The following is a 22,156-nucleotide window of genomic DNA, read 5'->3' on the forward strand; positions in this document are numbered from 1 at the left end:
ATGATAGGATAATCAAATATGAATCTAATCCAGTCTCTAGATTTTATTATCAGCTAATGGGGGAAAAGGCAGGAAAGAGGAACATCTTAACACTGAGAACAGTCAGCCAAATATGGAAAGTGGGCAATTCTGAGGAAAGAAAATGACTGTTTCTTCACAAATGAATGGCATTAAAAAAAACAGAGAGGAACTATTAGAGATTAAGTGAAACCTTAGAAGATATACTACTAATTAGTTGTTTAATTTAGTTGGATCTTAATTTTAACAGACCAACTATAAAAGACATTTTCCAGGCAATCGGGAAAAATTGTATACGGACAGGTTAATCAACGGTAATATGGAATTACTGATGGTTGGATATGTTCATGGTATTGTGATTGAGTTGTTAAAAAGTCCTATTCCTGGGGCAGACGGGTGGTTCAGTTGGTTAGAATGCAAGCTCTGGGCAACAGAGCTGCCGGTTCGATTCCCACATGGGGAATCGAACTGCGCCCTCCACAATTAGAATGAAGTCAATGAACTGCCACTCAGCTCCTGGGTGGCCAGATGGCTCAGTTAGAGTGTGGGCTCTCAACCACAAGGTTATCAGTTCGACTCCCACAAGGGATGATGGGCTGTGCCCCCTGCAACTAACAACGGCGACTGGACCTGGAGCTGAGATGCGCCCTCCACAACTAAGATTGAAATGGACAACAACTTGACTTGGATGGAGCTGATGAGTCCTGGGAAAAACACACTACTGTTTCCCAATAAAAAGTCCTGAGAATACACAGTTCCCCAATAAAGTCCTGTTCCCCTTTCCCAATAAAATCTTAATTAAAAAAAAAAAGTCCTACTCCTTAAAGCTATGCACTGAAGTATTTACAAGTTGAATGAATTATATCTGCCATATGCTTTAAAAATAACCCAGAAAGAAAAAGGCAGGGGGTGGGGGATGAAACAAAAATGGCAAAATGTTAATAATTGTTGAAGTTGGGTTCGTTATACCAGGCTCATTACTCAATTATGTTTGAAATTTTCCATAATAAAAAGTTAAATGAAATATAGACATTTCAAAAATGATCTAGTTCTTGCTGCTGACCACTTGAAGGGACAGGAAGGCCTGTCAAGTTTGGAGGGGTGAGGGAGGTGACAGGGCAGGGAAGACTGAATTTGACCTGAGCCTGGCAGAAGTGAAGGAGATGGGAAAGGGTGGGAAGCAAGGTATAGTGGGGTCAAATCCTCCCCCGCACATGCTAGGTGGTATGCGTTCCTATGCTTGATAAGCATCTCTTTGGACACACTAAGAGACCTTTGAGAACCCCCATATTCCCCAACCCAATGGGGGTAGCACAGCCACACCCAATCACCGAAGATAACAGAGTGCCGGTCTATGGCTCCATCTACTGGTAGTGCTTGGAACTGAGGCTGCCAAAACAGGATCCAATGAGTAGAGAGCGAATAATTTTTGAGATCTGGTCCTTCCCCGGAAAGAAAGATAAACATAGACCAATTAAACATATAAGAAGCCTTTAATTTCATCACCATAAACATTATACTCTGATTACTCATATACAGTATAAAATATTTATTCCACTAAATAAATAAGACACGACATTATTGCAAACGGCACTTAAACCACCCCCCAGAGATAAGACCTCCTAAACCCGCGCGGGGGGTGCTCCTGAGATTCTGTGCAAGAGTCACCAAGCACAGATATGCCCTGGGGGCTGAGACGGATAAAGGTTCGAGGAGCCACACTGGGTGCTTCTGGTTCCAGAACAGCCCCAAAGAGAGGGCTGTGGAGGCAGTGGGAAAGGTAGGGGATGGGCAGCTCCTTCATCAGCCCTGTCCTTGAGGGAGCACAGGAAAGTGGGGTAGGGGCAGGCTAGGCCAAGAGAGGAGGGAGACTAGGGTGGTTGCTGAGACCTGGAGCAACCTTAGCCTTGGGCAAGAGGAGCTGGGATATCAGTTGGGGTGAGCAGAGCTTCCAAGCTCCTGGGTTAGGCAGTTTTAGGGCCAGACTAGTCACTCCAGGAGAAGGAGAGTCTAGCAACACTTAGTCCAATAACCAGTCATCTCAGGGGACCCAGTTGTTGGGGATGTCATCACCCCTCTACTTAAATAAATAAGTTAAATATTTAAAGGCGTGTGTCCCTATGATGGTGACACAGGGGCCAACAAGCCATGTACTGGGGGGAGTAGTGGGGAGGCAGTACTGTGGGGCCAGGCAGCGTCACTTCTCTCAAGACTCAGCCCCCCAAGTAACTTTCATACTTTCAAATCCTGAGGAGAGTTTCACACTAGAAACTCCCATGCAAGAGCAACACTGGGGAACTACAGGATATGGGGGCTTGGAGATGGGATATCTGGTGGCTGAGTTTACTCAGCTCCCCAAATCCATTCTTTAGGTATGTTTTGACCAGGACACTGTGACCCCTGAGCCTGGGTAATCCCCCTAAGGGTTCTGCATTCCAGTGCAGGGTGCTAATCAAATGCCCCGCCCTTCTCTCCCTATGGAAGTCCAGACTGAAGCCCATTTGGAGAGCTACCAGTCAGCCAGCCCTAAAGACTAGGCAGAGGTGAGGGAAGCCGGAGCCCCATCTGTGCACCTCAACGCCACAGGGTGGCAGAAGAGAGCCACACCACTTTGGCAGCAATAGACACTGGGAGGCCAGCCCGCCAGCCCCACAGCCCTCGGCGGCTAACTGGAGCATAGAATAGGCGGAGCTGGGTCCCGGTGAGGCAGGCCCTCCCTCAGTGGGTAGGAAGTACTCTACACTGAGTATTTGGCCAAGTCACTCTTGTCAAATACTACCCGTGTAGCAAAGTAAATGGCAACCAGACCCAGGCCTGCAGCTGATACCATATAGGCGGTGACAGACTGGCTGAGTTGGACGATAGAGCCCATAAACAGTGACGGGGCCACCTGGGACAGGAGGAAGGCACTGTCCAGGATGGCAAGGTCCAGGCAGATGCCCCTGCCTGGAATAACCCTGGCCTCTGGCAGCTCACCCACAACCACACGCACGGAGACATCGCAAGCAGAGGCCCCACAGAGTGTGGGTGGAGATGGGAGCAGGACGCTGCCTCCAGCACCCATATGTCCATTGGCGAAGGGGGATCCAGCCTTGGGGCCCGGTGAAAAGCTGGTCATCAGGCTGTCCTCACTGGTACCACCACCAGCGTCTCCTCGGTATTTGGGCAGGAACACCTGGGGAGGGGAAACACAGAGGAAAGAATAGGGGACAAGGACCCCCGGTGTATACCCAGGCATGGGATCCCCGAGCTCTGAGAACAGACCCTGGCCTTTTATCCCAGGGGCTGGAAGAAACCAGGAAATGGGCCTTAATGAAAATCAGGTGGCGGGTCAGAAAACTGAGAGACCCTGCTTGTTCTGGGTCTAGTCAGGACCCTCCTCAGGAGTGGGAGTGAGGGGCAGAATGGGACAAATCAAACCAGAAGTCTAGGTCTCCTCTAGCCTCTCCTAGAACAGGTGGGTGGAAGACAAACGCAGTATTGCAGGTTGGGAAGAGAACAGAACCCCAAGGTAAAGGGAAAGACTAGCACAATGAAGGAAGACAAGGAAAGAGACATGTAAGAACAGAGGAGCAGGGCCAGCCTGGTGGCTCACGTGGTTGCTGGAGGTTGCCGATTCGATTCCCACATGGGCCAGCGAGCTGCGCCCTCGACAGCTAAGCCTGTGAACAACGGCTCTCCTTGGAGCTGGGCTGCCTTGAGCAGCCGAAGGTCTGAAGCCGACTGCCTCAGCCCGGGCAGGGGAAAGGCAAGGCTCATAACACTAGCGTGGGCCTGGGAACTGTGTCCTACACAACTAGACTGAGAAATGACAGCTTAAATGGGGCAGGGGGTGGGGAAGATGCAGAAGGGCGGGGGAAGAACAGAGGAGCAAAATCCAAGGCTGGGGCCTCTGTTGGCCCAACCCCCCACATTGGCTCTCCTCTCTTCCTTCCTGTACCCCACCACTTGGCCATTGGGAATTCCTCATCACCCTCCTCAGAGAAAAGCTCTGCTCCCACGGGGGCCCTGGCCCTGGCTGGAGTGGCAGCCCTGCTATGAAATCTGTGGCCCCAGCCTTGAGGCAGGGTAGGTCCAGCAGACCGAGCCTCCAGGAAGAGAGGAGCAAGAGGAATCACCCTCCTCCTGACTCCACACCTCAGCAGTGCTAATGGCGCCCTTCTCCCTACCTCCTCACTATTTGCCTTAGATCAGTCACCCGGCCCTGCAGAGGCTACAACTTATCAGACTGTTCCCATGCCCACGAGTGCCTAACACAGAAGAGTTCCGGAGTTGGCTACGTTAGGGCTGGGAGCCATGGCAGAGCCCAAACCTGACCCCAGGGGAGCTCACAGCTCATGGAAATGGGTAAAGGCCGGAGCAGGTGGTGTGTAGAGCCAAGTGTCCCATCAGAGCTCCTGGAATGGGCCTCCCTGGACCTTTCCTCCCTATCTGCCACCCCAGAAAAGACCAGTGAGGCTGGAGGCTGGAGAGGTCCCTAGAGAGAGACATGCTCCTCAGTTAGAGGGGAGGACCAGCCCCAGTAGGCTCCCTGGCACAAGTATCACGCCCAAGCCTGGCCTCCGGACAGCAGTCCCCAAACCCCCAGCCAGAGCAGCAGAAGAGTGGAGGCTGACAAAGGTTATCAGTGTGCTAATAGGGGTGTCAGGGACCAGGTTCCCCCAACCCAGACCCTGGCCCCTCCCTCCACCCTTTCCACGCCTGCAGTTACTATTCTGTTAACCAGCCTCCCAGCTCCATGTTTCTCAGAGCTGTGTCTTCGCTACAGTCTGGAAGCTCTGAGGACAGGCTTGCATCTCCTCCCTCAGGGCAGCCCAACTTCTTGCCTGTCTGGCAGAGCTCTACACTCAGGGCTGTAGCTCACTGAGGCCAGCGGAGGGGCCAAAAGCAACCACACAGCCTGGGTCAGGAGGCTTCCCACAGAAGGGGGACCCTGGAGGGCCTGGTTTAGGTGAGGCCCCCCGACTTACACAGTGCCCAGGTGAGCGGTGTCAGGCGCCAGACTCAGAGATCCGCCGTGAGGGCGGGGGAAGGGGATGGAGGCAAATGAGTGAGACAGGAAAAGAAAAGAGAATTAGACAGAAAAGGAAGCTAAACCAGGAGAGAGGGCAGTAAGGAGGCTTTCCCATCTCGGAGACCAAAGCAGGCACTGCTCAGTCACAATGCCTCCTCCAGCCTCTCCCTGAGTAAGGAGAGGTGTGGCCAACACCAGACCAGTCCCACTCACCGTCTGCGGAAGCTAGGCCCCAGAGGTCATCTGATCCAGCCCCCTGCTTCTGCACAGCACAACCCAGCCCAGATGAGGGCTTCTGCTAGCCTGATTCTTAAGGATTCCCAGAGAAGGATTTCACATTTCCTGCAATCTTCCACACAAGTGCTTTATAGTCCTGACACCAGGAAGTCATTCCCAGGATCTAATCAACACCCTCTTTCCACAGCCCACTTCTCTGGCCCTTGGGCTACATGGGCTTCCTCTCTGATCAAAGAATGCTTTCTCCAGCTTCTCTTGCCTGACACTCGTTCTGGGCTAGTCAGCCCCGCTATCCCCCCCCCCCCCGCCTCCCCGCAGTACCCAGTGGAGCACCCAGTGAGTACCTGCTTCTCGCGGTGGTAGAGGGAGGCTAGCGTGTAGGGCAGGATCTGCAGGGCAGAGAAGGTGAACCCAGTGAGAGCCGCTGAGGCGGTCACTACGGCCACACTGCGGGACAGGCACGTGGCGCCAGCAGCCACAGGGAAAGCCACCACGCTGGCCAGATAGACTGCTCGGGTGCCGAATCGCTGCACCAGCCGGTCCATGACCAGAGAGAAGAGTAGGGAGATGGCACACTGCAGGAACAGCCCCAGGCTGCCCATCCGGACTCCTGGACAGGGAGGCGGGAAAGAGGTGGTCAGACAGGGATGGGGGAGAGACCCAGTACAATCTGGGGAGACTTAGAATAAGGGGCCAGGGGCACCACTGCGCAAGGTCTGCTGTAGACCAGCCCTGCTCCTTCCCATACTACCTGTAGAACAACGGGAGGTCTAGGTTCTTCCACTGACCTCAGGGAATGTGGCCAGAGCTGCTAGCTAAGGGCAGAGGAAGACGATCTGAGGGTTGACTGGGAGCCTCAGCTAGCTAAGGAGGGTGAGAGGGAGCAGAAGGAGAGTTTCGCCAGAGGCTCCAAGACAGAGTTCCGGAATGCCTGAGCTGCAAGGTGCTGGGAGGGGATTTGGAAAGTCAGCAAGGGGAGCAGCCGGCACACTGAAGTTAGGGCCAGGGAGCCCTGAGACCCAGCCTTGGCTCCCCCACTCCCTTTGGACCTTAAATCAGCTCAGCCTTTTCTTCTGTCAAGTTGGGGCAAGAACTCTCATCAAACTCTCAGGACAGTCCCAGGCTCTACTGAGACTGCAGGCCAAGCTGCTCTGTACTCTGATGAGCCACACACACAGATAGGGCCCATTTTCCTGCTGAGGAAATGAGGGCGCTGAGACACACAGTTACCAGCCCAGGCACAGGTGGTAGGCATCTCCCTACGGCTGAGCCTCCCCTGGAGGGCAGCTCCCACAGCAGCCCCCCCAGCCACCGAGTCTTACCTTCATCATAGTGTCTCCGGGCCTCAGTGCCAGGCTCAGCCCTGGGCACACCCTGGTACAGCCCCTCGCCCACAAAGTCCGTGTAAAACAGCGTGAAGGTCATGAATGCCATCCAGCTGCACAGTTCGGCCACAAAGAGTCGGCGCAGGGTACGCGGCACACGGCAGCAGAGCTGGTGCAGCCGGGGAACCAGGGTGCCCAGGTTCCGGAAAGCCAGGCGGGCGCGGCATGGGCAGCAGTGGGGCGGCCTGGAGGGGATCGACAGCCCTTCTGCTGGCTCGGCTGGGCCCAGCGCTGTCTCCTCAGTCACAAACAGCGTGGCCGCCATGCAAGTGAGGAAGATGAGAGTGAGCAGGCCAAAGAGGCACTCCTCCTGGGTGCCTAGGTAAGGGGCCAGGGCGCTGGCGTCCCAGTCAATGGCAGGCAGGAGGTAACCCAGGCAGCCCCCGAGACTGATCATGAAGGCGTAGACAGAGAAGGCCTGGCGACAGTGGTCTGGGTCCCGGAAGAGGTCAGAGAGCAGTGCCTCCAGTGGAGTGAAGCACACCTGGCCGCAGAAGTCCAGCAGCCCCACGCCCAGGATCAGCAGTGCCAACTCCAGGGGCCTGGTGTCCGGGCACAGCAGCCCAGCCAGCCAGCCAGCCCTTGGGATGAGGAAGAGGCTCAGCAGGACGCCCAAGGACAGGGCCCAGATAAAAGGCCTCCGGCGACCATAGCGTCCACGCCAGTGGTCACTGGCTGAGCCTAGAAGTGGGACCGAGACCAGGCCCAGCACTGGACCGATGCCTGCAAGAAGGGCAAGTAGTATGAGCCAGAGACTAGAGCCCTTAAGGAGCAGGGCAGGGGGGACCAACCTCCTTGAGAAGGATGGAAATGCCCATGATACCACCTGTCATAGGGAGGACCAATCCTGTCCTGGGTGCTGTGCTGAGTACTTCACAGGGACTCTACTCCTCACAGCTAGGATCACTAATGGCCCATTTTAATATGGGGAAACTGAGGCGTGGAACAATTGATAAGTGATACTTGTGTCAGGCATAGAGCTAGGGAGGGTGGGAGGCAGGGCTTTAACAGGCAGTCTGACTCCAGAGCCGATAATCCTGACAGCCGCTTCTTCCAGGGAGTTATGCGATGGTGCTTGCTTTCTGCGGCTTTTGCAGAATTCATCTGCAAGTGCCCAGCCCCTGACCCACAGGTAAGAAAGAGCCCTGGCTAGGAGACCCTGACCCTACGTATCAGTAGCTAGCTGGACGGCCTGGCTAAGTCACCTAACCTCTTATAGACCCCATTATCTTCTCTGTGGACTGGGTAACCTCAGAGGCTTGTTGCAAGTATTAAGTGAGATAATAAATATAAATAATAGAGGGCTAGACCAAGGAGAAGGGCCATTTCTCCATTGTTGTATGTGGGCCAATCATTGTGCAGGGGCCAGGGGTACAGTGGTGACCAGGTAATGTCCCTGTACTCTGTTTTCCCTCTTGGGCCCCCCTCAGCCCAGGCTCACTCCTGTCCCCAGCCACATCAACCCAGTAGATAGCCACCTGTCCCTCTGAGCAGCTCTTTGGGCAGAGACACTGTTGCCCTACTTCTGGACAGCATGCATCTGGAACAGGAGGGCAGGAGGATGTGGTGACTCACCCAGCACCATGGTCATGAACTTCTCCTCCACCCCCACTTCCAGCAGCAGCGGTGGCACATAGGTGATGCCTGCGGCCAGGCATACCTCTAGGCCGAAAGTCAGCAGGTTCACCAGCAGGAGCTGGGCTTTCCGATGCTGTAGCAGGGGGCTTACCCACGGCCTCTGGACCATGGTGGGCCAGGCAGGTAGGGAGGGCGCCAGCTGAGTCACTCACTCCAGAACTGCTCCGTCGCAGTCCTGCTCCAGACACCCAGGCCTCTCCTTGCTGCCACCGGCTGCCTAGGATTCAGCCAGGAGCCCATTTCTGCCAGCTCTCTGTGCAAGTCCAGCTTCTCAGCCCATGCTAAATGCCTGTTTCCGTGGGGTGCCTGGGCGGGGACATATCACTCAGATCCTAAACAGGACAAGGACAATCAAACGTTGAGTATTAGTTAAGAGCTGGGAACCAGATTTCCAGGATTTGCTCTGAATTCTCTGAATCCTGTTCACTCCCGGGCTGATGGTGTGGCCCTGCCACCCAGGTGCCACCCCCGTACTGCCCAATCAGAAAATGCATGTTAATATTAGCCTAAGGCTGACATAATTAATAAGGTAAATATGATTTTTAAGCCTCAGCACATTCCAAAGCTAAACAGATGTCGGTTATTCTCTGTCTTGGAATATCTTTGCAATTGCTCTTGCCTGCTAGAACGGAAAATAAAATAAAATAAAATAAAACCAACTGAATTCCCAGATCCCCAGGCCCTGTTATCAAGGTGCCCCTGGAGACTCTGTCAGGCCAGGTTTGTTTGCTTTTCTCTCTCCATTTCCCAAAGCTGGGCTGTTCAATTCCCCTTTGTTAAGAGCAGCACTTCCTATTCTGCGCTGCCTGGCCATGAGCCACGTTGCACCATAACTCCCACCCCCAAGGGCGGACAAGGGGGAAGGGAGGAGAGGCTGTGGTTTGTTGGGTCAGGTTGGAACCTGTCATGGACACCACTGGAAAAGCACTTCCCTGGAAGAACCTGGGCCTGAAAACCTCTCCCTCAGTTTCTCCCCATGCTCAATATTCATAGAGAACAAACATTCCCACGTGTGCTGCCCAACTGTCACGGGACAGTGGGGCCACAATCAGGCCAGGCTGTTCCCAGGTCCCAGCCTCACAGGGACGTAAAACCGCAACAACTGCCATGACGCAGTGACCCTCGGACTGGCAGGATGCCCCACCACTTCCCGGCAGCCTTTCTCTGCTCCCCAAACAGCTCCATGCTCAGCAAAGAAGTCCCCACAGCTCTTCCTGCCTCCTATGCATAGAGATCGCCCTGGGTGCACACCCACCCTGTGCCCCGCACCCCCAGTGACGCACCCCCAGTGACGCTGGTTCCAGGCCTTGCTTCCTGACAAAGCACTGCAGTCTGCCCTGTTTACAAGTGACCACAAGGGAAGATCAAGTCAGTCATGAAGAGGAGGTATAGAGGGGGGTCTTGCTGAGAAAAGGCGAGAGTCCCATAACCTGTCACCCATTGCAAAGGAGGGGGAGTGCACAGAGCTAGAGCCTTCCCTTGTCTCTCCGATTCAATTCTATATATGCTGTGGAAGGGCACTACTTGTGCCGAAGCCCACAGTGGAGGAGGGCCTGGCTCCAGTCCCCTCCCCCACCCGGAGTACCCCTCAGCCCTCATCCATTCCCTCTTCCAATCTCAGCATCTCATAATTTGGCACTTCAACCTCTTTTATCTTTTCAAGTGACACTTAGCCCCACAGGGCTTTGCGTGTTACAACATGTGTTGTAGGTGCTCTCTGAGCTGTGCCACAGAGAAATCAGATGGCCATCAGTCCTGGGTAAGAGGTTTCCATCCCATAAATGCCTCTGGGGCTTTATAGCTGGTAGACCAGGAAGGAAGGGGCCTCAGCTAAGGCTGAGCAACCCTGGTCTCCTCTCCACAGATCCCTTTAAACGCAGACTATCCACTTTGGGAAGGCCCACAGACTCCTCTGGGGGTGGCATGGGGAGAAGTGTAAAATACTGACCCATGCCACCCCAAAAGGGGATAGGTGTACCAGACATCAGTCTTAGCTGGGCAATTGTGGGTTCAGCTGAGCTGAGGCTGTCTCCACTGGCACACTGCCAAAGCACCCCCAAAAGGAAAGCAAGAGATGGTACAGACACCAAGGGGTGGTGCTTCCCAGCCTGGAGGAAGGGGTTCTGGGTCAAAAGGCTTCCAGCCCATTCCACCCCTGCCTTCAGCCTGGGCAGGCTCTGGACACTCACCTGCTCTGGGATTTTAAAGACCAGGCTCTCCTTGAGCAAACACAGCCAGTCAAACCCAACCTCACCCACAACCTGCCCCATTCCCAAGGCCTGGTTGCTCCCCGTTGTTTAAAATAAAATTGCAACTCTCCAGCAACTATTACTCACCTCACCTGCCTCCCTCCCTCCCTTAATCTGGCACCATAGCCCACAAGGGAGAAAGGCAAAACAGGATAAAAAGAGGAATTTCCCCTCATCCTCCTACAACCCAAAGAGCCCATCAGCTGCCACCCCCTCCCCAGTGCCTCTCTTTGCCTCTAAGAGGCTCCTTACCAGGTAACCGGGGGCTGGGCCAGGTAAGGAATTCATTGAAAGGAGTTGGGTAGGAAGTGGGCTGGCTGAAGCCCTGCTCTACACTCTCTCTTCTTGGGTTGCTGAGCCCGTCCTCCCCCTTTTGATCTCTACTGTGCTCTGGGGCTACTCACCACCCCCAGGCTTTACTCTTTCTAGCCCAGAATTGCTTCAGAAATTAATTCCAAGCCCATAAGAATACTCTCCCTTCCAAAACCTCCCTTCTTTTTCCTTACAGCTTTCCCAGTGCCCGAGTCTTCCCCTCTTCCTTCCTACTCCAGGGCCTTCAGGGTGGAGGAAATGACAGAAGAGGCCCACATCACTAACTCCAGTCAGCAGCTGTCCCTCTAGGCCTTCTTCTCTGGGGTACAAATACAGAAGCCCAGGCCCTCCCCAGCTTCCAGGCTCTGCGAGGTGAAAGGACAAGAACTGGTTCAACATCACTTCCCCTCCGCCTCCCCGACCCCCACTCCTACCTGCAGCCCCAGGCACTCTTCTCACCAAAACATGAAAGTGGTCGATTCCTGTTGGGCCCCCTGTTTGGGAAGCTCTCTGTCCTCCTCAGAGAAACAAGATCCAAATCTCCTCTATACCCTCCAGTCCCAGAGGTGCTTGTGACTCAGACCCTCCTGCTTCCGGAGCACTCTGTCTGGCAAACAGAAGATCAACCTGAAGAGCCAGCCTCCGAGCTCACCTGGTGGGGAGGGAGCAGGAAGAGGAGGGAAGTGGAGGTACAGAAAGGGGGAGTCTGGCCTGACCTCCTGGAAAGAACAGTGGCCTTCTAGAACAAGATTCTCTCGAGTCCCAATCATCTCCCCTCCTCTCTGGGCCCCCTGATGACGGGACAGCAAGAAAGCTGGAGGAAACCAAGACCTGTGGGAACCTTCCTGGAGATCTGCCCCAAGCCCACTTTCTTTACCCCTGGGGGAGCAGAACCCCAGCCCAGAGAGCCAGGGGCCCTGGCAAGGTCAGTGAACCTGTATTCAATCTGCCCAGTTCCAGAAATCAGGAGACCTATGTGCCTCCTTTCCCAACACGTGGCACCCCCAGAGCAGACAGTGGGCTCCATCACAGCCCACTGCAGGTTACGCCCCAGCAGAAAGTATGGGGAAACGAAATTGCAACAGGAACAAACTTGGCATGAACCTTCTCCAAAACTCAGACGACAGAGTGGAGGAGGAGGGAGGAAAGGGGACGAAGCCCGTGCCGGTAGCTCCCTACACAGGAAGGGAGGGTCAGAGGGACATATAAAGGGGCCTTTGAGGGCTTTCAAAGGGGCTCCTGCCACCCCTCAAGGCTGAGGTGGAGCTGGGGGGAGCAGAGTCCCCTCCGCTGACAGACAGAGGCCAGAGGGAGCACGGGCTGTGGCAGCCCCGCCGCGGGCCAGTGTCAGGCGGCAATTCTATGGCCTCTTTATGCAGGCCAGCGTCCCCACACCCCTCCCAGGCACATCAAACGGCTGCAGCCCCCAGCCTGACCCTGCCGAGCCTGCGACCCTGCAATCCTCCCTCCACACTCACAAAGACGGCTGCTTTCTCATAGCTCCGGGGGAAACATGCTCCTCAACCCTGCACAGCCGGGCAGCCCCTCCCAGAGGAGGAAACTGGGGATGGGGGTAGGCTAGCCAGAGGGGTAATGACTCAGTGGTAGAAGGGGGTGTGGTCACGCCAGGCCAATTGCCCCAACTCACTCTCTACCCGAGACGGGTGGTGAGCAATAGCAGGTGGAGGCTGTAAGACCCCCATTCCTCCACACAGGACTGGACCCCGGAATCCGGTTCCGAGTAATGTTCTCCCAGGTCCTCTGGGTTGGGGGCAGGGAAGAGGTCTGGGCATTTACCAGCCCAGCCTCCCTGTCATCCACCCGCTTACCTCAATCCCGTGCTACCAACGTCCTTGTCCTTACCTAGTAAAACCCAGCAGCATACTGCACTCCCCAAATGAGCTCCACCCTCACTGCAGCTCCAGAGGGGCCCTAGGACACGCCGAAAGACGTGTTGGCCAGCCAGGAGGCCTGCAAATGAGCATCCTTGGGGGTAATGAGCTCCGCACCCTTAAGATCCCCTTATCAGGGTGCTGTGCTATGGGGACTCCTACCCGGGCAGCTGGGAAGAGGGGACACAGGATTAGACTGTACCTTGGAAGCTGGAAGACTTCATGCCTTCCAACCCTTATTTAGTCTTTGATTTTCTGGGTTCAAGTACTTCCAATGAAGGGAGGGTCTGCTATTCCCTGATCCCACCCTATAAAAAGGCAATGATTGGCACAAATAGCCGAGGCCCACAGTTTCGCAGGGCCCCCACAGACACCTGAAAACCCCACTGGGAATGGAACCTCTGAGGTGCAGGCCTGGGGACTGTGAGGAAGAATCAGGGCCAGACAGAAGGAGGAAGATCCACCCCCCTTTTCCCCAGACTTGCTCTCCGACTCCAGGGCCGCCCCCCTTCCCGGCCCAGAGGCCAGGGATTTAGGGTTCGCCTGCTGAGCGGCCTTTTCTTCACTGGGACTGGAAGCCTTCTGCTTAGCAGCTTGTCAGAGGGAGTGAGGGGGCTGCAGGCCGGGACACAAAGGGGGATTAGGGAGAAACCTCTCGGCCTGCAGAGTAATCCATCAAACTCTCTCCCGGCTGCCAAGACCGACCCCTTCCCACTCAATTCCCTTCCAGCTGCGGGGGGAGGGGGGAGGCACCCTTTTTGGCTCAAGAGCCCTGTCACATCGGGCAGCAAAGAATCCCAGGCCCCTGGGGGGCCTGAGGGGCACACCGCAGACACTGGGAAAAGGGCAACAGCTCCCTCCCCCACTCACCCTCAACGTGTGAAAACCCAACAGGTGGCAGTGGCTCGGAGGAAAGTTGCTTTTGTTGCCTTGTCTGACAGCCCCAGGCCAGCTTTTGAAAGGAAACAAATGCCAGAGAAGATTGGGGAGGGGAGGAGAAAGGACAGCGGGCAGTCCCTAGAGAGCTCTGATCTCCCCCTCCCCATCCCTCTCCAATCCAGTCAGTCCCAGCCAAAGCCGAGGTGAAGCACCCCTCCCAAGGGTCACCTGGCAATCCCATGGTGACAATCAACATAGACATATATCTGACTCCAGGCAATGAGCCTCCTGATGAGACTTCCTTTCTGAGAACAGCTTCGACCCAAGGTCACACTGGGTCACCTTGACCAAGTGCCCTTGACCAGCCAAGACACAGTACTCTTCAGCCTGGAGCGCTCTTCCACCTCAGGGGCCACAGGCCTCTGAACCTGGAGGATTCTGTAGTGTAACCTAGGTTTGGCAATCAGCCTGACCTGGGTTTGCATGCCAACTCCACCACTTATTACAACGTGTGACCTTGTTAACTGACCTCCCTGAGCCTCAGTTTCCTCATCTGTAATTATTAAGAGCAGCTAACACTGAGGTTTATTACATGCCAGGCACTCTTCCAAGTGTTTTAATTCTCCAACCTCCCAATGAGGTGGGTATAATGAATAGACCCATTTGTCAGGCAAGGAAACTTAGGTCAAAACCATCAACCTCACAGCCACGAAGTGTGTTTGAGGAAAGTATGTGGAAGTACCTGGCAGCCTCTCCTTCAGTTGTTTGGGAGAAAACTCAGTGGAGAAAACTGGGAGAGGGCTTTCTCATTCCCAAACAGGAACAGTAGAGGTCAGAGAGCGACCAGCTACCCCTTTCTTCCCTCTCCAATTCCCCTCTCAACCTGGAGCTTCCTCCCCTCATGTCCCCCCCCCCCCCACACACACACACACACACACACTAGGGCTGCCTCTTTCAGTCCCAGAAGCAAGAGGAATGCCAAGAATGTAAATGCCTCCCCAGGTGCTGGCCCCAACAGGTGAGCAGAGGTCACTGCAGCAGACCTGCCTGGTGTCAGCAGGCTGTGAAGGGAGATGGAGGGCAGGATAAACATCCCAAAGTTATGAAACAGTGTGGCACCCATCCACAAGGGAAATAATCACGGTGGCCAATACCTGCTAACTGTCCAGAAAGTGTCTGGCATCTGCTGGGTTTCTGACATACCTTCTCTCTCTAATTCATACCATTTGTACAACCCTACAAAGTAGGTAGTATTTAATATTCCTATTTCACAATAAAAATTGAGAAATTCATTAACATGCCCAAGGTGACACAGATAAAAAGGGTTGAATGGACAATTCAAACCATTTGAAAATTCTGGAAAGTGCTATGAACTGGGGTCCAGGACAGTGTAGTCCAGTTTCAGCAACTTTTGTAGCTGTGTAGCTGGACAAGCCATTTTACCTCTCTGGGACTCAGTTTCTACACCTGTAAAATGAGAGCTCATAGATGCTGTCTCAGGTACTTTCCAACTGCACAGCTATATGATCTCACATCCACCCCACCCAGGGAGGGGGCTCTCCATGGACAGGTGCCCACTGAGAGCTCACTGACAAGACCACATGGCATGGGGGCGGGGGTCATAGCACTGTACCAATGAGCGATAAGGGGAACCAGGTGCGGAGACTCAGCTGCACTTAGCCTATCCTTCACCTGTCTTCACACTGTTCAAATACAACAGAGTACCAAGGGTCAGTGGTCACCTGAAACTGAGCCAAGAAACCAAGACATCTGGGGGCAGATTGCCCTCTTCCCTACTCCCTCCCAGAGTTGGACTCTGTCCCTGGCAGAAATTAGTAACCAAATTCATTTTCTATTTGGGCCACAATAAATGCTTCCCTATGAGGTGGGGTTGTGGTCCCAAGAAATCCTTTGGTCCAGGGTGGAGAAAGAGGAGTGTGGGAGAACAGGCAGTTGGGCAGTCTCTAGACCACTGGGAGATTCCCTCCCCCTGTTCCCTACTCTTCCTACAGCCCCCGCAAAGTGAAACCTGAACTGGCCTACCTCCTAGTGAACTTGAACCTCACCAGTCAGCCAGACCAGGCCGCTCTCCCCATCTGTGCACAGACAACCCTTGCCCCCTGCCTGCAGCCTGGCTTCCCTTAGAGGTGAGCTATACAGGAAAGAGAGCAGGGCATAGGGGGTTTGGGCAGACCCACAGATGAGCAGAACAGAGCTGGGCGTCAAACCAGGGTGCTGGCCCCAGCTTTGCAACGTCCCACCTCTAGGCTCTCAAATTCGATGGTCTCTTAAAGACCTATGAGCCCTGATATCGCAGGGTCTGAGATCAGCCCTATTTATCACCAGAGGACTCTGGGCCGGACTCAGTACTACGGAAAAGTGTTCTCAAAAACAGGTCACTCAGTGGTGAGCAAGGTACGAACAGGTTCCAAAAAGGACTTTTTTTTTTTAAAGAGACTAAGCCCACCCTTGGAGGAAGTATGAAAAGGAACCTCCTCCAAAGGAACTTCAAAGAGCATTAAAACTCACCCACCCATCCAACACTTAACTGGGCCTCAATTATGCGGCAGCCCTCTGTGGAGGTGCTGAGAACAATGGACTGCAGCACCCCCCCACACACACACACCTCTCCTCTAGCAGAAGAGACAAAAGGCAATCAGAGTGCAGTGAAGTGGTACAGGTGCAAAGACACAAGCTCCCCAGGTGGGGCATGTTCAGTTCTTCTAGAGCTTCCTATAGGAAGTAGCTGTATTGCTGAGCCTTGAAAGATGAGCAATTTGGAACTATGCAGAAAAGGGGAGATGTCTGCAAAACACAGCCACCGAGACCTGGAACTTCCACACCCACCCACCTCTCCTTTGGCCCCGCCCTAGTGAGGTGTGGTGGAAAGGCTACCAGACCCAAAATCGTGACACTGGGTTTTGATCTCAGATCTCGTTCTAACATGGGGATATTCATCAGCACTGGGCCCGTTTTTGCTTCCAAAGTAGTCCCTGTGCTCCAGCCACCTCCCCCGGACTACCTCTCCATCCCCTGAGCCCCGTCCCACTCAAGTTCTATGCCTCCTCCAGGGCTGCCTGGAACCTGAGCTGTCAAGGCTCCTCCTTTTCTCCCTAGTGTCGCCTGCACTCACCCAGCAACCCTCAAGGTTGAATATCCATAGCTCGTGGTTCTCCTGGTCTGGCTTGCAGTCCTTTCCTGCCCCACACCCCACTAGCCCTTCAGTTCCTGAAAGCAGAAAGCATAGGCCCTACCCAGACCCTGAGACAGGGGGGGCTGCTCAACAGAAGGTCTCACAGGTGAGGCTGAATCAGGATTCCTGTCTGACGTGATTTGACCAGCGTGCCTGGGATTCATGGCAGGGCCACATTCAAGGTTTCTGGGTGCTCAGCTCTCTCTGGCGACCGGAGCCAGAAGTGGAAAGCTAGATGGCCACATCCCTAGGGATGGGCCAGGTGCTGCCAGTTTGGACATTATTTGTCTGCTCAAAGTACACTTGAAATTAGAGAGGCAGGGGGCACGCCAGAAGGCACTGGGGATAGAGGGACTGCTATCTCAGGCAGGATGTCCTCAGGAGCAGCCAATCTGGCGAGGCATTTGGTCTGGCCTGAATTCTGTGACTAAGGGACGGTGGGACTATGGGACCAGGGGCTGGTCTCCAACCCTCTTCTTGCTGGCTCATCCCAGCTTCCCAGAGAGACTGATCTGCAGAAGTAACAAGGAAGGGAAAGGGAACAAACATGTATTGTGCACTTGGTCTATGCAGGCATTTTGCTAAATATGCCTGTCTCATGTAATCCTCACGGTAACCTTGCAGGGTGAATATTATCATCTCTGTTTTACAGACACAGAAACCAAGGCCAACAGGTGAGATAGGCCCATCTCCAACATCAGAAACAAGAGGCCCCACAAGTCATTCAAGGTCAGTGTCACTTCTTCTGGAGGAGGAAACAGACCATGTAGTAGAAAAAGGGATTAAACAGGAAGTTCTGGCTAGATATCAGGACCATCCCGTGATGACTATGTCACCAGCCCCTGCCCCCAAGCAGGGACACTTAATACACTGCACAAAGCCCCACACTCCAGCTCTAATGCTGGGAGTCAAGTAGCATCAGCATTTGAGACACTGGGCCTGGTACCAACTGGTCCAGCCTCTACCCTCACTGTCCAGCAAACAGGGCCACTGACTGTTCAAAGAAAAGCCAGGCTGGGTTTTTCTACTGGACACTGGAAAGCAGTGCAAAGGATCCCAAGGGTTTGGGAGGGAGGACAGAGTAGAACCCAAATTCAGAGCACCCTCTCCCTATCATACAGTTTCCCTAAAAATCACTATGAATAAATTTTCTGCATAGAAGGCTCTTAACCTTTCAGGATATACATTCATCTCCATCACCTCATGATTCACCTCCATCACTATTAACTTGAGAAGGTAAGTGGGCTGGGGTTACTGGACAGATTTTTTAAAAGTTACACACAATATTGATAGGGAGAGACCAGGACATCCAGTTCTGGTCTGTTCTTTGCACCAGACCACAGATTCAACAGCATATGTGTCGTTCACAGCTTACATGTAGTAGTTACATACGGCCTAATTCCCTAGATAAGAAACTCCGGTCTCTAAGTGTAAGCCACAGTGACTGCTTCCATTGTCACCAAATAACAGCAGCTGACATTTATGAAGTTCTTTTTACCTGCAGCTGCTGTACTTAGAGCTTTATCTACATTAGCTCGCTTAATCCTCGCAATACTGTCAGGTAGGTACCAATATCCTCATTTTACAGAGGAGGAAGTGGAAGCACAAAGAGGTGAAGAAACTTCCACAAAAGAAAATGGAGTTCAAACCCAGGCAGCTGGGTGCTAGAGCTCAGCCTCTTACCTACTGACTTACTTACCTAGTTACCTAGTCCTACTGACACCCAAAGTCCAGGAGACCTTGTTCCCAAAGAAACAGGGTCTGCAGCAGAACCCAAGAACGGAGTCCCAAGCTGGGTACTGCTGTCCATTCAGTCACAGGCAATAGAGTAGATATGGTTAATACTAGTTAATTTATTGAGCACTTATTTCCTATCAAGCTCACAGTCCAGTGCTCTATATGCATGATTTAATAAAGCTATAATTGTTTGTTTTATATATTAAATATAATTATATATTTATAACTATGTATGTGTTATATTTATTATTTAATAAATAAGGCTATAGAGTAGGTCTCATCCTCCTCCTCCTCCTCATTTGGCAGCCAGGATACTAAGGCTGAGAAGAGGTTAAGTGACTTGCCCAACATTCCACAGCTACAGGACCTGCCGAGATACAAACCCTGTCTTTCTGACAGTCTGGGTCTTTATCCATAATGCTGTGCTATCAGACGATAATGGGCCGAATAATGGTGCTTAATTTCACTTTTGGAGTCCTCAACCACCCCAGCGTTTCTGCCTATTCTCCCCAGAGGCCTGGACAGGCTGAGAAAGGGGAATTCACACCATCCCTCCACAATTCAGTGGCCTGGAAGGACTTCAGTGGGCCACCAAAGATCCTTGTCCAGCTCCTTCTCCTCTTCCCCCTCTTTCAGGGTAACTCAGAGAGCGAGGAGAGGCAGGGGAGTTCACCACACACTCCATGAGTACATAGGAAAACTTCCCCCCACCCCACCTCCCACTAAATTGGGGCCTGTATGTCCACAGCTGCACATTCATCCACAGCTGTATTTTTATCTTCAGACTCATCCTGCTGACTCAAGCTCCATTTTTCTGAGCACTTTTAGAACAACAGAGTCCTGGCTCCATGACAGGCCTGGGGGGAGGAGATAAGAAAGGAATGAGGGGATGGGACCCATCCAACTAAAGGGCTGTGACCTCATATATTGTCCCACTCACTCCCTAGAAGTTGCTCTGTGGGTTTCCTCAGGCTTCCCATCCAGCCTGCACTTCCTGGGCCCTGCCTTCCCCATCCCCAAGAGCCAGTTTGTTCCCCAGGCCTGGGGCAGGTGAGTCCACACTAAAGCTCTCTGGCTCTGAAAGGAGATCTGCTAACTGGATCAGAAGAAGCAGTCAAAAGTCCCCAGGGCCTCACTTCCACCTCTGAGAAATACTTCCAGGAGCCCAGCAAGAGTCACTCTGGGCCATGGTCCACAGGCTATGCCCAGCTGCAGACTCCAGGGCAGCAAGACAGCAACTGGGCTATTCTTAGTCTCCTCTCCACTGGGATCAGGTCTGTGGAACAGCTAAAGGGCAAGTCCTCACCAGGTACCCACCAGGCCAAACCCCTCCCTACCCCCAACTCTGTCCCCTGGAGAAAAGAGGAAGTACAGGGGAGTGGCCCTGGGGAGAGAGAAAAGCTGAGCAGGTCAAAAGTGTTTGTTGGGAAGATGGAAGCTGATTCTGAGGTCAAGGGCAAGAGCAGCTCACTGGGCACCTGAGGGGGACGGGAGACGATAGGGGACGGGAGACTATGACCCTCCCCCTGGAGAAACCGCAGGTCCCTGGGGGCTTCCCCAGCAGGTCCATACTCTGCCTAAACCTAGAGCCCTGAGGGGCCCTAGCGGGGGCCCAGGTGTCACCCCATCACCTCTGGTTGCTGATCTCAGAATCCTCACCATCCCCACCTGAGTCCTGGCAGGCAGGTGAGAACGCGCGGCCTCTTTTCCCTCCTCCCCTGAGAAGGGGGCAGAGGAACACACACGCACGCACTCCAGCCTCAACTCCCTGCCCAGAGCCCGGCCCCAAGACTAATACCGCGAAAGCTCAGTCACCTTTCCCGCGGCGTCCTGTCAGCCGGCCCCCTTCCCAGCTCCCAAGTCCGGGGCTGTGCGCACCGCGGTGACTCATCCTGCCCCTTTCCGGTGAAGCCGAGACAAGGGAAGAAAATACATGCAACTTTCCAAAGAAAACTCTGACGCGGGAGGTGCAACAGGAGCCAGCGTCCGTCCGCCCGCCGCTGCCCACCCGCCGCTCTGCCTGGGACAGCGGGGCCCGGGCGCCGACAGCCCGGCCCGCGCTCCGACAAGACAGCACGGCCCCACGGGGACCCGAGCTGGCGCCCCGCACTTCGCAGCCCGGCTGCCGAGTCACCTCCTCTGGGACTTGCGGGGCGCGGCGCCCGGACGGCCACCGCGCGGTCCCAGCCGGCGGGGCGCAAAGCACGCGACACCACGGGGCCCGGCCGCGCAGCGCCCCTCCCCTTCCCGCGCCGGGACCCTGTCCCCCGGGAAAAGAGGGGGTGCGCTCCTACCTGGCCCAGGCGAGCGTCTGTCACCGGGGCCGGCGCGGGCGAGCTCGGCCCCCTCCTGCCCCCGCGCGCGCCAGCCGGCTGCTTTTAAATCTCCAGGTTACTCTGCGGGGGGAGAGAGCATGCGCGCTGGGGCTGCCAGGAGGGGGCGGGGCGAGACAGGCCGGAGGTGGAGGGTGCCAGGAGGGGGTCCGGAGGGGTGGGGCTGGTCCCCAAGAGAAGAAAGCGCGGCGTCTCCAAGCTGTCTTTGTAGCCCCGACCGCGACGGGCAGCCCCCCCGTGGCCCCCAGAGTGCCCTGTCATTACCTAGGGCAGTGCACCGCCCCATCGCCGCTCGCCACCCAAACATTTAGGTAAAAGCGACCCGGCAACGCGGGGCACCTCCCAGTCTGTGAGCCAGTCTACGACCATGACCCGTATGTGCTCTTCTGGTCATACCCCTGTCCCCGGGCAGAACAGCACCCCACCCATCCAGGACCAGCCCTTGAAAGAAGATGTCACATTCTTCCCCAGTTACTCTTCCTACTGTTTGCTATTCTCTGAGGCAGAAAGAGCTTCCTTATAGCTAACTCAATCCCTTTTCCTGAAGTTAAAAGCCAAATTCCATTTATTTTTCTCCTTAGGATGTGTATGGGTAGGAGGGGCTGATACTTGCCAGTAAAATGTTCCCTTTGTCAGCTGTTGAACAAAATCCCAACAGATACCTGTTTCTAGAATGCCTTTGACAAGAATGGAACATTACAGGTGGGAGACAGAGAACAGGAGGTGGAGGCTGGCCTTGGGGTGGGGGACCCAGTTGTGTCTTTTTTCTTCCATGGAGTTTTATTAGGGTAGAAAGAAATTGCAGTTGCTGTGGATTGTTCACTTGACTACCACAAAATCACCAGAAGATACCTTTGAAGGGAAGACCTAATTGGCTGTGGCCCTAGACTGGGCATTGGGGCACTGGGTTCCAATGCTGGCCCTGCCACTCACCAAGTGTGATGTGGAACAAGTCCCTTCCCTATTCTGAGCCTCTGTAAAAAGGATTGGCCGGATAATCTCTAAGGACAGCTCCAGCTGGGAGACAGAGAAGAAAGGGAAATAGAGAAGAAAAGCAACAATGGAGCCCTGGTGGCCTGGGGAAGACAGAGTGGGTTCAGGAGAGAGCAGAGAAGGGAAAAATCAAGAATCTACCTTCTGAGTTAGTAAACAAGTTTAACTTGAAAACTGGGAGCACGTACCCCTTCAGCAGGTGACCCTCTAGGGCCCTAGGGGCTTCCCAAAGCCTTTGGCATACCCATTTGTGGCCAACAGAGAGACTAGGATGGA

General features: G+C 54.2%; 1 protein-coding gene across 8 annotated transcripts; it reads right to left on the reverse strand.

Moving 5' to 3' along the window:
• Positions 1-1,488: 1,488 nt before the first annotated feature.
• On the reverse strand, positions 1,489-20,952 carry SLC45A3 (solute carrier family 45 member 3). Of its 8 annotated transcripts, none has more exons than XM_081026970.1 (7): positions 20,849-20,952; positions 11,288-11,505; positions 9,576-9,629; positions 8,230-8,624; positions 6,592-7,377; positions 5,614-5,879; positions 1,489-3,193 (listed from the first exon to the last, which is right to left on the reverse strand). In XM_081026970.1, exons 4-7 carry the CDS (start codon positions 8,399-8,401, stop codon positions 2,756-2,758), a joined length of 1,662 nt encoding a protein of 553 aa, XP_080883096.1. In that variant the 5' UTR covers positions 8,402-8,624; positions 9,576-9,629; positions 11,288-11,505; positions 20,849-20,952; the 3' UTR covers positions 1,489-2,755. The 8 variants fall into 8 exon arrangements, with proteins under 8 accessions (XP_080883096.1, XP_080883097.1, XP_080883093.1 ...); XM_081026971.1 differs by lacking the exon at positions 20,849-20,952 and adding an exon at positions 12,683-12,708; XM_081026967.1 differs by lacking the exon at positions 9,576-9,629.
• Positions 20,953-22,156: the final 1,204 nt, after the last annotated feature.

Source organism: Rhinolophus hipposideros (genome assembly GCF_964194185.1).
Source record: "Rhinolophus hipposideros genome assembly, chromosome: 19".
NCBI lineage: Eukaryota > Metazoa > Chordata > Mammalia > Chiroptera > Rhinolophidae > Rhinolophus > Rhinolophus hipposideros.

Bases quoted from the DNA above. Each gene is read 5' to 3' on its own strand.
- SLC45A3 (XM_081026966.1), bottom strand. From the start codon at position 8,401: ATGGTCCAGAGGCCGTGGGTAAGCCCCCTGCTACAGCATCGGAAAGCC. The intron at 5,880-6,591 runs GTAAGACTCGGT...CTCCCTGTCCAG, and splicing joins CCGGAGACACTATGATGAAG to GAGTCCGGATGGGCAGCCTG. The intron at 3,194-5,613 runs GTACTCACTGGG...TCCCCTCCCCAG, and splicing joins TCTACCACCGCGAGAAGCAG to GTGTTCCTGCCCAAATACCG.